This window comes from Arachis stenosperma, chromosome 7, assembly GCF_014773155.1.
Source record: "Arachis stenosperma cultivar V10309 chromosome 7, arast.V10309.gnm1.PFL2, whole genome shotgun sequence".
NCBI classification, from domain to species: Eukaryota; Viridiplantae; Streptophyta; class Magnoliopsida; order Fabales; family Fabaceae; genus Arachis; species Arachis stenosperma.
This window is the reverse complement of record NC_080383.1, coordinates 28,643,332-28,657,838: the sequence shown is the minus strand read 5'-3', so window position 1 is coordinate 28,657,838 and position 14,507 is coordinate 28,643,332. Positions and strand designations below refer to the sequence as shown.

At 35.0% G+C, this 14,507-nt stretch overlaps 1 protein-coding gene and 1 non-coding gene across 2 annotated transcripts; one reads left to right on the top strand and one right to left on the bottom strand.

Annotated features, from left to right (window-relative positions):
• Window positions 1–2,236: 2,236 nt before the first annotated feature.
• LOC130942733 (small nucleolar RNA R71) lies at window positions 2,237–2,344 on the bottom strand. Its single transcript, XR_009071292.1, has one exon. It is a non-coding gene; the product is annotated as a small nucleolar RNA R71 (small nucleolar RNA).
• Window positions 2,345–10,417: 8,073 nt separating this feature from the next.
• On the top strand, window positions 10,418–13,987 carry LOC130941882 (BAG family molecular chaperone regulator 4-like). The gene is made up of 4 exons (XM_057870510.1): window positions 10,418–10,767; window positions 11,451–11,716; window positions 12,262–12,408; window positions 13,638–13,987. Exons 1-4 carry the CDS (start codon window positions 10,506–10,508, stop codon window positions 13,842–13,844), a joined length of 882 nt encoding a protein of 293 aa, XP_057726493.1. The 5' UTR covers window positions 10,418–10,505; the 3' UTR covers window positions 13,845–13,987.
• The last annotated feature ends 520 nt before the right edge of the window (window positions 13,988–14,507 follow it).

Genomic DNA, 14,507 nt, shown 5'->3' with positions numbered 1-14,507 from the left:
CTTATCTGAAATTCTCACCAATGAATTACATAAGTATCTCTATCTTTATTTTATGTTTTATTCATTAATCCTCCATAACCATTTAAATCCACCTGACTGAGATTTACAAGATGACCATAGCTTGCTTCATACTAACAATCTCCGTGGGATCAACCCTTACTCGCGTAAGGTTTATTACTTGGACGACCCAGTGCACTTGCTGGTTAGTTGTGCGAAGTTGTGATAAAGAGTTGAGATTGCAATTGAGCGTACCATGTTGATGGCGCCATTGATGATCACAATTTTGTGCATCAGTGATCTTCAAGTTGTTCTTGATGATTTTCTTTGTTCAATCTCATGATTTTATTATTTTGTGTTTTATGTTGCTTTTCATATACATTTTCGAATTCTTAGTGTCTAAACATTCAAAATTTCTAAGTTTGGTGTCTTGCATGTCTTTCTTTTCTTAAATTTTTTTCAAAAATATGTTCTTGATGTTCATCATGATCTTCAAAATGTTCTTGGTATTCATCTTGACATTCAAAGTGTCCTTGCATGCATTACTTGTTTTGATCTTGCATTTTTATGTTTTATTTCATTTTGTTATTTTTCTCTCTCTTCATTAAAAATTCAAAAATAATATATATATATTCAAGTAAATAATACAGAGAAATGAAGGTTCAGAACATAAGGCAGAAGAATCACAGAGAAAATGAGCTCACTGGTGTTAAAACGTCAGTAAAGAGGCAATTTGGGCGTTAAACGCCAGAATGGCTATCATTCTGGGCGTTTAACGCCAGAATGGCTATCATTCTGGGCGTTTAACGCCAGAATGGACATCATTCTAGGCGTTTAGAAATACGTCCAGTAAAGAAGAATTTCTGGCATTTAACGCCAGCCAGGGTATCTGGCTGGGCGTTAAACGCCTAAAGAGGCAGCCAAATGCACGTTAAACGCCAGAATGGATAGCATTCTGGGCGTTTAACGCCAGGATGGTACAAGGGAGGTAATTTCATTTCCAATTCAAATTTTTTTCAAATCTTCATGTTTTAATTCATAATTTTAAAATCTTATCTTTCTACATTTTCAAAAATCCTTGCTAACAATTAATGTTTTGATTAAAAAATTTGCAAGTTTGTTACTTTCTTGTTAAGAAAGGTTCAATATTTGAATTTTAGAATCATATCTTTTAGTTTCTTGTTAGTCAAGTCATCAATTTTAAAAATCAAATCTTTTTAATATCTTTTTCAATCATATCTTTTCAAATCATATCTTTTTCAATCAAATCTTTTTCAATCATATCTTGTTTTAAAATTTTGATTTCAAAATCTTTTTGTAACTTCTTATCTTTTCAAAAATTATTTTCAAATCTTTTTCAACTAATTACTATTTCTTATCTTTTTCAAAACCACCTAACCACTTTTCCACTTCTAATTTTCAAAAATCACTAACCACTTTTTCAAAAATCTTTTTAATTAACAAATTGTTTTAGTTTTAATTTTCGAATACTCTCTCTCTCTCATCTTTCTCTATTTTTTTGCTAACACTTCTCTTCTACTTATAATTCGAACCCTCTCTCTCCCTCTATGTTTGAATTCTTTTTATTCTCTCTCTACCTCATTCCTCTATTCTTCTTTTTTTCTGACACCTCAAGGAATCTCTATACTGTGATATAGAAGATTCCACTACTCCCTTTTGTTCTCTTCTTTTTCATATGAGCGAAAATAGGGATAAAAACATTCTTGTTAAAGCTGATCCTGAACCTGAAAGGACTCTGAAGAAGAAGCTAAGAGAAGCTAAAGCACAACACTCCGGAGAGGACCTTACAGATAATTTTGAAAAAGAAGCAGACATGGCAGCCGAACCCAACAATAATGCTAGAGATGCAAGGAAGATGCTTGGTGACTATACTGCACCAACTTCCAACTTCTATGGAAGAAGCATCTCAATTCTTGCCATTGGAGCAAACAACTTTGAGCTTAAACCTCAATTAGTTTCTCTAATGCAGTAGAATTGTAAGTTTTATGGACTTCCATCGGAATATCCTCATCAATTCTTAGCTGAATTCTTGCAGATCTGTGATACTGTTAAGATCAATGGGGTTGATCCCGAGGTCTACAGACTTATACTTTTCCCTTTTGCTGTAAGAGACAAAGCTAGGACATGGTTAGACTCACAACCTAGAAAAATCTTGAACTCTTGGGACAAGTTGGTCAATGCTTTCTTGACCAAATTCTTTCCGCCTCAAAAGATGAGCAAGCTTAGAGTGGAAGTCCAAACCTTCAAATAGAAGGAAGGTGAATTCCTCTATGAAGCTTGGGAAAGATACTAGCAATTAACCAAAAGGTGTCCTTCTGACATGCTTCCAGAATGGAGCATCATATGTATATTCTATGATGGCCTGTCTGAGTTGTCCAAGATGTCATTGGATCATTCTGCTAGTGGATCTCTTCATCTGAAAACACCTACAGAAGCCCAGGAACTCATTGAGATGGTTGCAAATAACCAGTTCATGTACACTTCTGAAAGAAATTTCGTGAATAATGGGATGAGTCAGAAGAAAGGAGTTCTTGAGATTGATACTCTGAATGCCATATTATCTCAGAACAAAATATTGACTCAGCTAGTCAATATGATTTCTCAGAATCTGATTGGATTGCAAGCTGCATCCGGTAGTGCTAAAGAAACCTCCTCTGAAGGAGAAGCTTATGACCTTGAAAATCCTACAATGAAAGAGGTGAATTACATGGGAGAATCCTATAGAAACACCTATAATCCTTCATGGAGGAATCATCTAAATTTCTCATCGAAGGATCAACAGAAGCCTCAGCAAGGCTTCAACAACAATAATGGTGGAAGAAATAGGTTTGACAATAGCAAGCCTTTTCCATCATCTTCTCAGCAACAGACAGAGAACTCTAAGCAGAACATCTTTGGCTTAGCAAATACAGTCTCTGATCTATCTAAAACCACTCTCAGTTTCATGAATGAAACAAGGTCCTCCATCAGAAATTTGGAGGCACAAGTGGGTCAGCTGAGTAAAAGAGTTACTGAAACTCCTCCTAGTACTCTCCCAAGCAATACAGAAGAGAACCCCAAAAGAGAGTGCAAGGACATAACTATAACCAAAATGGCCGAACCTGGAGAGAGTGAAAAGCAGTGATTCCCAGTGAGGAAGACCTCAAGGGACGTCCACTGACCAATAAGGAGTCCCCTATTGAGAAACCAAAGGAATCTGAGGCTCATACAGAGACCATAGAGATTCTACTGAACTTACTTTTGCCATTCATGAGCTTTGATGAGTATTTTTCCTCTGAAGAGGACGAAGACACTGTTGAAGAGCAAGTTGCTCAGTATCTAGGAGCAATCATGAAGCTGAATGCTAAGTTATTTGGTAATGAGACTTGGGAGGATGAACCTCCATTGCTCATCAATAAACTGAATACCTGGATTCAGCAGACATTATCTCAGAAGAAACTAGATCTTGGAAAGTTCTTAATACCTTGCACCATAGGCACCATGATCTTTGAGAAGGCTCTGTGTGACCTGGGGTCAGGTATCAACCTCATACCACTCTCTATAATGGAAAAACTAGGGATCTTTGAGGTACAAGCTGCAAGAATCTCACTAGAGATGGCAGACAAATCAATGAAACAGGCTTATAGACTTGTAGAGGATGTCTTAGTGAAGGTTGAAGGCCTTTACATCCTGCTGACTTCATAATCCTAGACACTGGAAAGGAGGAGGATGAATCCATCATCCTTGAAAGACCCTTCCTAGCCATAGCAAGGGCAGTGATTGATGTGGACGGGCGAGAGTTAGTCCATCAATTGAATGAGGACTACCTTGTGTTTAAGACTCAAGGATCTTCTTCTGTAAACATGGAGAAGAAGCATGAAAAGCTTCTCTCAATACAGAGTCAGACAGAGCCCTACACTCAACGTCTAAGTTTGGTGTTGGGAGGCCACGATCATGCTCTGAGCATCTGTGAAGCTCTATAAGAGCTCACTGTCAAGCTATTGACATTAAAGAAGTGCTTATTGGGAGGCAACCCAATCTTATTTATCTATATTAATTACTTTCTCATTTTTATTTTCTAGTGTTAGTCTATGTCTTCTTTAGGTTGATAATCTTGTGAAGTCACAAAAACAGCTACATAATTAAAGCGGAATAAAAAACAACATCGAAAACAGCACACCCTAGAGGACGAGTTTACTGGCGTTTAAACGCCAGCAAGGATAGCAAAATGGGCGTTTAACACCCAGTCTGGCAGCTTTTTGGGCGTTAAACGCCAGAAATGACACACAGACTGGCGTTTAACACTAGAAAAGGGTGTCTGGTGTCTGGCTGGCGTTAAACGCCAGTAAGGGTAGAAGAATGGGCATTTAACACCCAGTATAGCAGCATTCTGGGCGTTAAACGCCAGAATTGGCAGCCAGACTGGCGTTTAACACCAGAAATGGGCATCATCCTGGCGTTTAACACCAGAAATGGCACACAGTGGGCGTTTAAACGCCAGAAAGGTGCAAGGATGAGAAATCATTGACACCTCAGGATCTGTGGACCCCACAGGATCCCTACCTATCCCAACTCACTCTCTCCCTTCTTCACACCTTTCTATAACACTCTTCTCCAAACACCATTCACCTATCAAATCCCACCCTCTTCTCCATAATCTTTCCACCACTCACATCCATCCACTATTTCCCAAAATAAACCCCACCTATCTTACCATTCAAATTCAAAACTATTTCCCTCCCAAACCCACCCCTTCTCACACGGATTCCCTCTCCCCCTTACCCTATAAATACCCTTCCTCACTCTTTCATTTTCACACATCATAACCACCTAAAACCCCCCTTGGCCGAACCACTCACCCCTTCTATCTCCTCCATTTCTTCTTCTTCCCCTCCTTTCTTTCTTCTTTTGCTCGAGGACAAGCAAATCTTTTAAGTTTGGTGTGGGAAAAAAGCATTGTTTTTTGTTTTTCCATAACCATTAATGGCACCTAAGACCGAAGAAATCTCTAGAAAGAGGAAAGGAAAGGCAATTGCTTCCACCTCCGAGTCATGGAAGATGGAGAGATTCATCTCAAAGATCCATCAAGACCACTTCTATGAAGTTGTGGCCAAGAAAAAGGTGATCTCCGAGGTCTCCTTCAAGCTCAAAAAGAGCGAATATTCAGAGATCCGACGAGAGATTCGAAGAAGAGGTTGGGAAGTTCTCACCAACCCCATCCAACAAGTCGGAATCTTAATGGTTCAAGATTTCTATACTAATGCATGGATCACTAAGAACCATGATCAAAGTGTGAACTCGAACCCAAAGAATTGGCTCACAGTGGTTTGGGGGAAATACTTGGATTTCAGTCCGGAAACCGTGAGATTGGCATTCAACTTGCCAATGATGCAAGGAGATCTTCATCCTTTCACAAGAAGGGTCAACTTTGATCAAAGGTTGGACCAAGTCCTCAAGGATATATGTGTGGAAGGAGCCCATTGGAAGAGAGACTCCAAAGGCAAGCCGGTTCAACTGAGAAGACTTGACCTCAAACCCATGGCTAGAGAATAGTTAGAGTTCATCCAACGCTCTATCATACCCTCTATCAAGAAATCCCTGATATGGCTTAAGGGATGCATTTTTCTCCGCATAACTATTGGGAGAAACTCAACACCTCTTTAGGATATTTGAGTTCCAACATGGAGCAACTAAGTATGGAGCACCAAGAGCACTCCATAGGATCTTCAAGAGGAAGAATTAGCCGCCATCACTAAGGTGGACCCGTTCTTTAATTTCCTTGTTATTTGTCTTTCTGTTTTTTGTTTTTTTATGCTTTATATTTTGTCTATGTTTGTGACCTTATTACATGATCATTAGTGTCTATTGTCTATGTCTTAAAGCTATAAGTGTTCCATGAATCCTTCACCTTTCTTAAATGAAAAATGTTTCTATTTGCAAAAGAACAAGAAGTACGTGAATTTCGAATTCTATTTTGAAATTAGTTTAATTATTTTGATGTGGTGGCTATACTTTTTGTTTTTTGAATGAATGCTTGAACAGTGCATATTTTTTATAGTGAAGTTTATGAATGTTAAAATTTTTAGCTCTTGAAAGAATAATGAAAAAAGAAAAATGTTATTGATACTCTGAAAAATCATAAAATTGATTCTTGAAGCAAGAAAAAGCAGTGAAAAACACAAAGCTTGCCAAAAAAAAAGGGGCCGAAAAAGAAAGAAAAAGAAAGAAAAAGAAAAAGCAAGCAGAAAAAGCCAATAGCCCTTTAAACCAAAAGGCAAGGGTAAAGAGGATCCAAGGATTTGAGCATCAGTGGATAGGAGGGCCCAAAGGAATAAAATCCTGGCCTAAGTGGCTAAATCAAGCTATCCCTAACCATGTGCTTGTGTCATGAAGGTCCAAGTGAAAAGCTTGGGACTGAGTGGTTAAAGTCGTGATCCAAAGCAAAAGAGTGTGCTTAAGAACTCTGGATACCTCTAACTGGGGACTCTGGCAGAGCTGAGTCACAATCTGAAAAGGTTCACCCAGTTATGTGTCTGTGGCATTTATGTATCCAGTGGTAATACTGGAAAATAAGATGCTTAGGGTCACAGCCAAGACTCATAAGTAGCTGTGTTGAAGAATCAACATACTAAACTAGGAGAGTCAATAACACTATCTAAATTCTGAGTTCCTATGGATGCCAATCATTCTGAATTTCAAAGGATAAAGTAAGATGCCAAAACTGTTCAAAAGCAAAAAGCTACAAGCCCCGCTCATCTAATTAGAACTAAGCTTCATTGATATTTTGAGATTTATTGTATATTCTCTTATTTTTATCCTATCTTGTTTTTAGTTTCTTTGGGACAAGCAACAATTTAAGTTTGGTGTTGTGATGAGCGGATAATTTATACGCTTTTTGGCATTGTTTTTAGGTAGTTTTTAGTAAGTTTTAGTTACTTTTTAGTATATTCTTATTAGTTTTTATGCAAAAATCACATTTCTGGATTTTACTATGAGTTTGTGTGTTTTTCTGTGATTTCAGGTATTTTCTGGCTGAAATTGAGGGACCTAAGCAAAAATCTAATTCAGAGGCTGAGAAAGGACTGCAGATGCTGTTTGATTCTGACCCTCCTACGCTCGAAGTAGATTTTTCGAAGCTACAGAAGCCCAATTGGCACGCTCTAAATTGCGTTGGAAAGTAGACATCTTGGGCTTTCCAGCAATGTATAATAGTCCATACTTTGTCCGAGATTTGATGGCCCAAACTGGCGTCCAAACGCCCACTAGAGACCTTTTTTGGCGTAAAACGCCGGAACTGGCACCAGAACTGGAGTTAAACGCCCAAACTGGCATCCAAGATGGCGTTTAACTCCAAGGATGACCTATGCATGTGAAAGCTTCAAAGCTCAACCCAAACACACACCAAGTGGGCCCTGGAAGTGGATTTCTGCACTGTCTGCACTTAGTTACTCATTTTTCTTTAAACCTAGTTTACTAGTTTAGTATAAATAGCACTTTCTACTATTGTATTAGAGGTCTTTTTTCTTTTGAATCATCTTTTGATCTTTTGATCACTTTTGGGAGGCTGGCCATCCGGCCATGCCTAGACCTTCTTCTCTTATGTATTTTTCAACGGTAGAGTTTTTACACCTCATAGATTAAGGTGAGGAGCTCTGCTGTTCTTCATGAATTAATGCAAGTACTATTATTTCTCTTTCAATTCACACCTACTTCTTCTCCAAGATATACTCTCGTACTTAATTCAGTTAAGTCAAAATGAAGGGGGTGACCCGTGACAATTACCCACTATCTTCGTTACTCGCTTAGCCAAGATCCACGTGCCTGACAACCACAAGCGGTCTACATGATGTTCAACGTAGTCATTGGACGACAGCCAGAGTATATTCTCTTGGGTCTCTGATCCACGGATTCGCATCGCCTCTCCTGACTACAGAGCATCCGAATTTGTGATTAAAACCTTCGTGGTATAGGCTAGAACCAATAGACAGCATTCCTGAGATCCGAAAAGTCTAAATCTTGTTTATGGTATTCCGAGTAGGATCTGGGAAGGGATGACTGTGATGAGTTTCGAATTCGCGACTGTTGGGTGCAGTGACAGTGTGCAAAAGGATCAAGGGATCCTATTCTGACACAAGTGAGAACCGACAGATGATTAGCCATGCGGTAGCTGTGCTTGGTATTTTTCATTCGAGACGAGAAATCCGACAGTTGATTAGCCGTACAGAAACCGTAGCCGGACCATTTTCACTGAGAGGATCATACAGCTTGCCATGGAAGGGAGGACGCATGATTGGATGAAGATAATAGGAAAGTAGAGGTTCAGAAGCAACAAAGCATCTCCAAAATCTTATCTGAAATTCCCACCAATGAATTATATATGTATCTCTATGTTATTTTTCGTTTTATTTACCTTTTAATTATCAATACCTCATAACCATTTGAATCCGCCTGACTGAGATTTACAAGATGACCATAGCTTGCTTCAAGCCGACAATCTCTGTGGGATTGACCCTTACTCGCGTAAGGTTTTATTACTTGGACGACCCAGTGCACTTGCTGGTTAGTTGTGCGGAATTGTAAAAAGTGTGATCACAATTTCGTGCACCATACTCTAACACTCTTTTGCAGGATTTATGGTGCTATTTTTGTTGATCTTGCTTATTATCCGCCCTTGATGACAAAAGGGAGAGTAATAGCTGGAATGCTGAATTTGACTGATGAATTTTAATGATACTACTGCACCTACTGTTTTTTGTGGAACCTACTGTTATTTTTGTGGATTTTGTTTGACTACTACTGATAGTTTTGAGCATATAGTTAATAATATTTGTTTTACAAATGTGCTGCTGCAGGGAATGTTGTTGACATAAATTTGCAACTGTTTACTACTGTTGTGATTGTTTTATTGGAACCTGCTTTCATGACATATTGAACTCTGGGCTGAAATTGTGTTTCTAGTTTCTTAATCTCCATTAGTTAAAGAAAATTTTGTGTAGCTCTTTACTATGCTCTGTATAAGTATAATGTAAACAGGAAAGAAGAGAAGAATATGAATTTAGGGGGAGCTACTCTTGAAAAGGAACGGGGGAGCAACACAAAAGAAATAAACAACAATCAAAGGAAAGTTTTCTAATTTTACTAAAATTCAATTCCTTTTTGATATTGCTTAAATATGTTTGTCATCAAGGGGAAGATTGTTGAGTTAAGAAATTAACTGAATTAATTAGTGACGACAAACATTATTTTTAGGTAAAATAAATAATTAGTGTTGAGTGTTAATAATTATATGTTACTAATTGTTTATTAAATATTGCAGGCCATTCTCCTCTTTGTTTAATTTTTGTCTTTATAATGAAGCGCTAACACCTCTTCCTCTACCTCCTCCTTATGGTAGCTTCTCGGTATCTTCTGCATCCTTTGTGTGATTCTCTAATTTCTTGTGTTTCTTAGGTATGATTTTCTATTGTTTTACATTTTTTTTACCAGTGGCTATATTTTTTGACATGTTTCTTGCTGGTTAATTTTGTAGTCGTGGGATTATGACTTTATAAAAAAACAACAATAACGAAGTCTTATACCACTAAGTGGGGTCGGCTATATGGATCAAATGGTGTCATTGAGCTTTATTATGTATCATATTTATAGACAGATTATTTACATGTAGATCTTATTTGACCATTTTATAAATGGTCTTTCTTAATTTTTTTCTGCCTTTCACCTCTTGTTCATCTTTTATCTTATCTATCCTTTTGACTAGGATTGTAACATCATGTTTGATTGAGAAATTTAAACTGGTGCTTGAACGGTGTGAATTGGCTTCAATTTAGTGAGGCTATTAGTTTTGATGCACATTGCTATGAAACTTTATTGTTGGTCTTTTTTTGAAAATCTGCATTAATTATGTACTTAGGTTGATATATTAGCTTAATATATTAATTTTGTTAAATTAAGTTAATTTTAATTGAGTGGTCAGTAAAAAAGATAATCTCAGGTTTCTAAAAATAATAGACAATAAATAAAAATAATATATTTTTTATGATAAAAAATTAATAAAAAATTAAAAATTCTCTTTAATACATAATTAGATATTTATTTAAAAGATTTTCATTTATTTTAATTAATTTTTTAAATTATATTATACATCTATTTTTTTTTTAAAAAAAAAAACACCCATAAATATTTGTGGCCGAACACGATGAACATGATGAGATGTGGGGGAATATTCGCAGAAACAACACGTGTGAATATTTTATAGGGTCTGTACGGTACATAGTTTTTGTAGCAACTTTAGAAAACTTTTGAGTAGTATGAGAGTAACGTAGCGCTGCTTTTGTAAAAGAGAGACAGTTGAGGGGTCCCCTTCTCTGAAACCAACTTTGTTTGCTTACTCAATTCATCTTCCTTTCCTTTTGCTAATCTCACACTCCTCCTCTTCCATCTCTCACAATCACTCACTCACTCTCTTTCTTTCTTTCTTCTATTGCTATGTTTCACCAATTTCACTGTTGATGAAAATGAAAAGAATATCACTATCTTCGTCAAAACGTGCACCAGCAACTAATAATAATAACAATAATTATATGATGGTTGAGGAAAGTAGTATTAGTATAGATTGGGAGGTGAGGCCTGGTGGAATGCTTGTTCAGAAGAGACAAGAAAAAATTGTTGACTCTTCTTCTTCTTCTTCTTGTTCAAGTCCAATGATCAAAGTTAAGGTCTCTCATGGTTGTAATCACCATGAGGTTAATGTTCCTTCACAATCCACTTTTGGTAAGCATATTATATATCACATTATTACATATGATGATCCTCTATGCATTTCTCTTCATTCACTCTTTTCTTTTTATACAATTCTCTTAGTATTTGCCCCTTTTGGTGATAATAAGATCCCATATGAAAAGGGTTAACTTATTGGCATGTTGTTAACTTGTTATGAAATCATCAAAAATTAACTTTTTGTGTGGTTTTGTTTGATGATGAGAGGTACCAAGTGGGCATTCTTTATTCTTGTAAAGAAAGCTTCATTTTCTAATTGTCTCTGTATAGAATAATTTGCTTCAATGTTACTGAATTTGGCCTTCAGAATTCACCATAAAGTTTGGTATTATTCTATGTTTTTTAGTACATTGCAGTATGATTTGGATTTAATTTACATATATTTTTATTAAGGTAAAAAGTTTTATACGATTATATAATCATGTATTTACTATTATCACATAATTTCAAAAGAAAAAGTATTTTATTGAACCTTTTAACAATTTAAACATCTTATAAATTTAAGCAGTAATAGTGTATAACTTTTACTGAGTACATCTATTGCATTATTAGGCTAATAAAGTTGTTACAATTTGGCTTTAATTAAAGGGAGACAATTTTAGTATTAGCTTGTTTTTACAAATTAAAATTCTGAGATTGAAGCATAACTAACTGCTTTAATTGGCTCATTTTTTAAGGGCATTTAAAAGGTGTCCTTGCATCTGAAACTGGCCTAGAACCTAAGGAACAAAGGCTAATATTTAGAGGGAAAGAGAAGGAGGATGAAGAATGCTTGCACATGGAGGGAGTGAAAGACATGTCTAAGGTCATATTGTTAGAGGATCCAGCCAGCACAGAGAGGAAGCTTCAGGAGATGCAGAGAAGGCAAGAAGATATAATAATTCCAAAGGCAATTGAATCAGTCTCCAATGTCAGAACACAAGTTGATAAGCTACATCAAAAGGTGACTAGTAATTTCCCAAATCAATCATAAGAAATTTTTAGTCGAATATTTTAGTTCTCAACAAATTTTAATTACTAAACAGTCCACATAATATTGTTCGTTATAGTTGAGGGATTAATATGAACATTTTAAAACTTTAGAGACTATTATATCTTTTATTAAGTAAAGATAGAGACTAATTTATCTAATTTTTATTATAATTTGACACTATAATAAATTTGTCTAACAAAATAAAAGATTAAAAATTAATTTAGTGATTAAAATTTATTAAAAATTAAATTGTTAGACTACTCTTTTTTTAGAGACCGATGGGAGATACTATTCAAAGGTAACATTGGCAATTATGCTATTCTTTCAAAAAAGAGTTATGTTAAGTGTACTCGTTCTATAGTGAGAATCGATCATAATATGTTTAAACTATGAAGATTGTTTACATACCTTCAACCACTAAATTATAATTGATTTTGTGTTTTTGTATCGTATAAATTATATAACGAAATATTCAAGAAGACACTATTCTTAAATATGTGAAACTTTTTTTTAAGGTGGTTGATTTGGAGAGGACTGTTTGTGGTGGTATTAAGGTTGAGGACAAAGAGTTTGTTGTCTTGACAGAGCTACTAATGGTTCAATTGCTTGGGTTGGATTCCATTGCTGCTGATGGAGAAGCTAAAGTACAGAGAAGAATTGAGGTTAGTGATATAAACTACAAAGCTTCTTGTTATATAGTAAAAAAAATGTAACTTTAATTTTAGCGATGCTTACGTGTCGCTAAAATTTCATAGTCACCATATAATGCACTAACAAATAATTACACACATAATGTTACAAGAATGTCTAGATTCACAATTGGAAGGTTTTATTACTTTAGGTGTTCTTGTTTTTCTACCTAGTGTGTGTTGTTTCTTTTGAATGTGTATGAGGATCATTGAAGATGATCGAAAGATTAATTTAGAGATTTAATATGCAAATTTAACATTTAAGTACTTTTTATCAAATAAAGCTTAATTTTTATGGTTACAACTTACAAGTTTAATTTAGTTATTTTTTGAATAATTTTATCAGTGTTTTCAACATTTATATGTAAAAATGATACATTATTCTACACCTCATTGTTCATGATACTGCCTCTCGTTGAGTCAAACTTTAAAATAAGTGACTCACATTTAGCATTGTGAGACACTACTAAATTGACCATATATAAACTAATTTGGATTGGTTAAGTTACTGGCTCATTCATCCGTCTAAATAAGTGTTAAGGTTCGAATTCTGTCTTGTACATGTAGCAATTTATTGGCCATTAACAAACTCTTAAATGAAGTTTCAATCTACGACGAATTAGTTGTTGACCTGTAAGACAGAAGATACTATAGAAAACCAATTAAAAAACAAATTGACCATATATATTCATTGTTAAAATTATGGATGATGTTATTAAAAAGGGCAATTTACATAAATAAATTGTTTGCCCTTCAAATTTAGGCAATTGCATTCTTTCAAATATGAAGACGCAAATACATTATTTTATGAGGAAGTATAGGGAACCAATGGAATATTTATACAATGTGTACAATTGAGGTTTAAGAATGTCCGATTCAGTATTAGAGATATAACCATTAGTGTTACTTTTTTCCATCAGCTTAAGCTTTTGGGATGAGTGGTTTCATGACATGGTATGGTATCAGAGTTCGATCCTTGGTGAATCCTACCCGGATGGTTATGGATAATGTTTATTTTTTAACCGCCAGTAGCGATTTCTATAGATATATGAAACAATGTATTTGCGTCTTCATATTTAAAAGAATGCAATTGCGTAAATTTAAAGTAAATTGCTATATTAAAAACGTTACACATTATTTTGTCAAATGCAGTTATTGTTGATAATAAGAGGTCACATGTAATTTCTTTGTAACACATACAGGTTCAGCGTATACAAAGTTATGTGGACAAAATTGACAAAATAAAAGCAAGAAATTCTGCTCCTTTAGGCAATGATGCTAACAACAATGCGGTGTTAGTGACCAACAAATGGGAGCCATTTGAATCAGGAATTGGAAGCTTCACGTCACCAACTCCATTCAAATCATCAACTACTATCATCACTCAAAATTGGGAATTGTTTGAGTGATAAACAATTGTCCTTTCTAAGTTGTTTTCTTTAGGCGTTATACAAATTAACATACATACATGTATATTATGTTCTCTATGACAAATAAACAGAAAGTGTTGTTCTTTCTTTCTTTATTAATAGTTTGTATCTGTCGAATTAGATTCGAGTTTTGATAACATTTTTATTATTCAAAAGTAGTTTATTAATTTTTTTTAAAAAGGTTATAACAGCTATATATGTTTGATAAATTAAAATAAAAGTAACTTTTAATAAATATCTTGTGTTTAGAACTGATAATATAATATTTATGATTACATGCGTGATTGTTAAGTTAGTAAAATATAGCTAAATTACTTTGTGTGTGTTAGTGTATGTATGTATGTGTGTTAAGTATGGCAGGTATTGAAAAATAATGTTTGAATTACACTTGATCTACTGGTCCAGTCAGGTACATGTTTGAATTACACTTGGTAATTGGATTTTTTGTATTTTTTATTGTATGAGATGCATAGATATTGAGTCTATTATAAAAAAAGATATAATTTATGCATACAGTAATTTATTGATTAATAACAAACTTTTAAATAGAGTTTAATATCACAACAAATTGAGTGTGTTTGGCAAACACGTTGGGGAGGAGAGAAGCACGTTTGAACTTCTTGAAAGTTTCACTTTTTTGTT

Excerpts from the sequence above, each read along its gene's own strand:
- LOC130941882 (XM_057870510.1), top strand. The coding sequence starts at position 10,506 with ATGAAAATGAAAAGAATATCACTATCTTCGTCAAAACGTGCACCAGCA. Across the intron at positions 10,768-11,450 it reads TCCTTCACAATCCACTTTTG|GGCATTTAAAAGGTGTCCTT; the intron begins GTAAGCATATTA and ends TCATTTTTTAAG. Across the intron at positions 11,717-12,261 it reads TTGATAAGCTACATCAAAAG|GTGGTTGATTTGGAGAGGAC; the intron begins GTGACTAGTAAT and ends CTTTTTTTTAAG.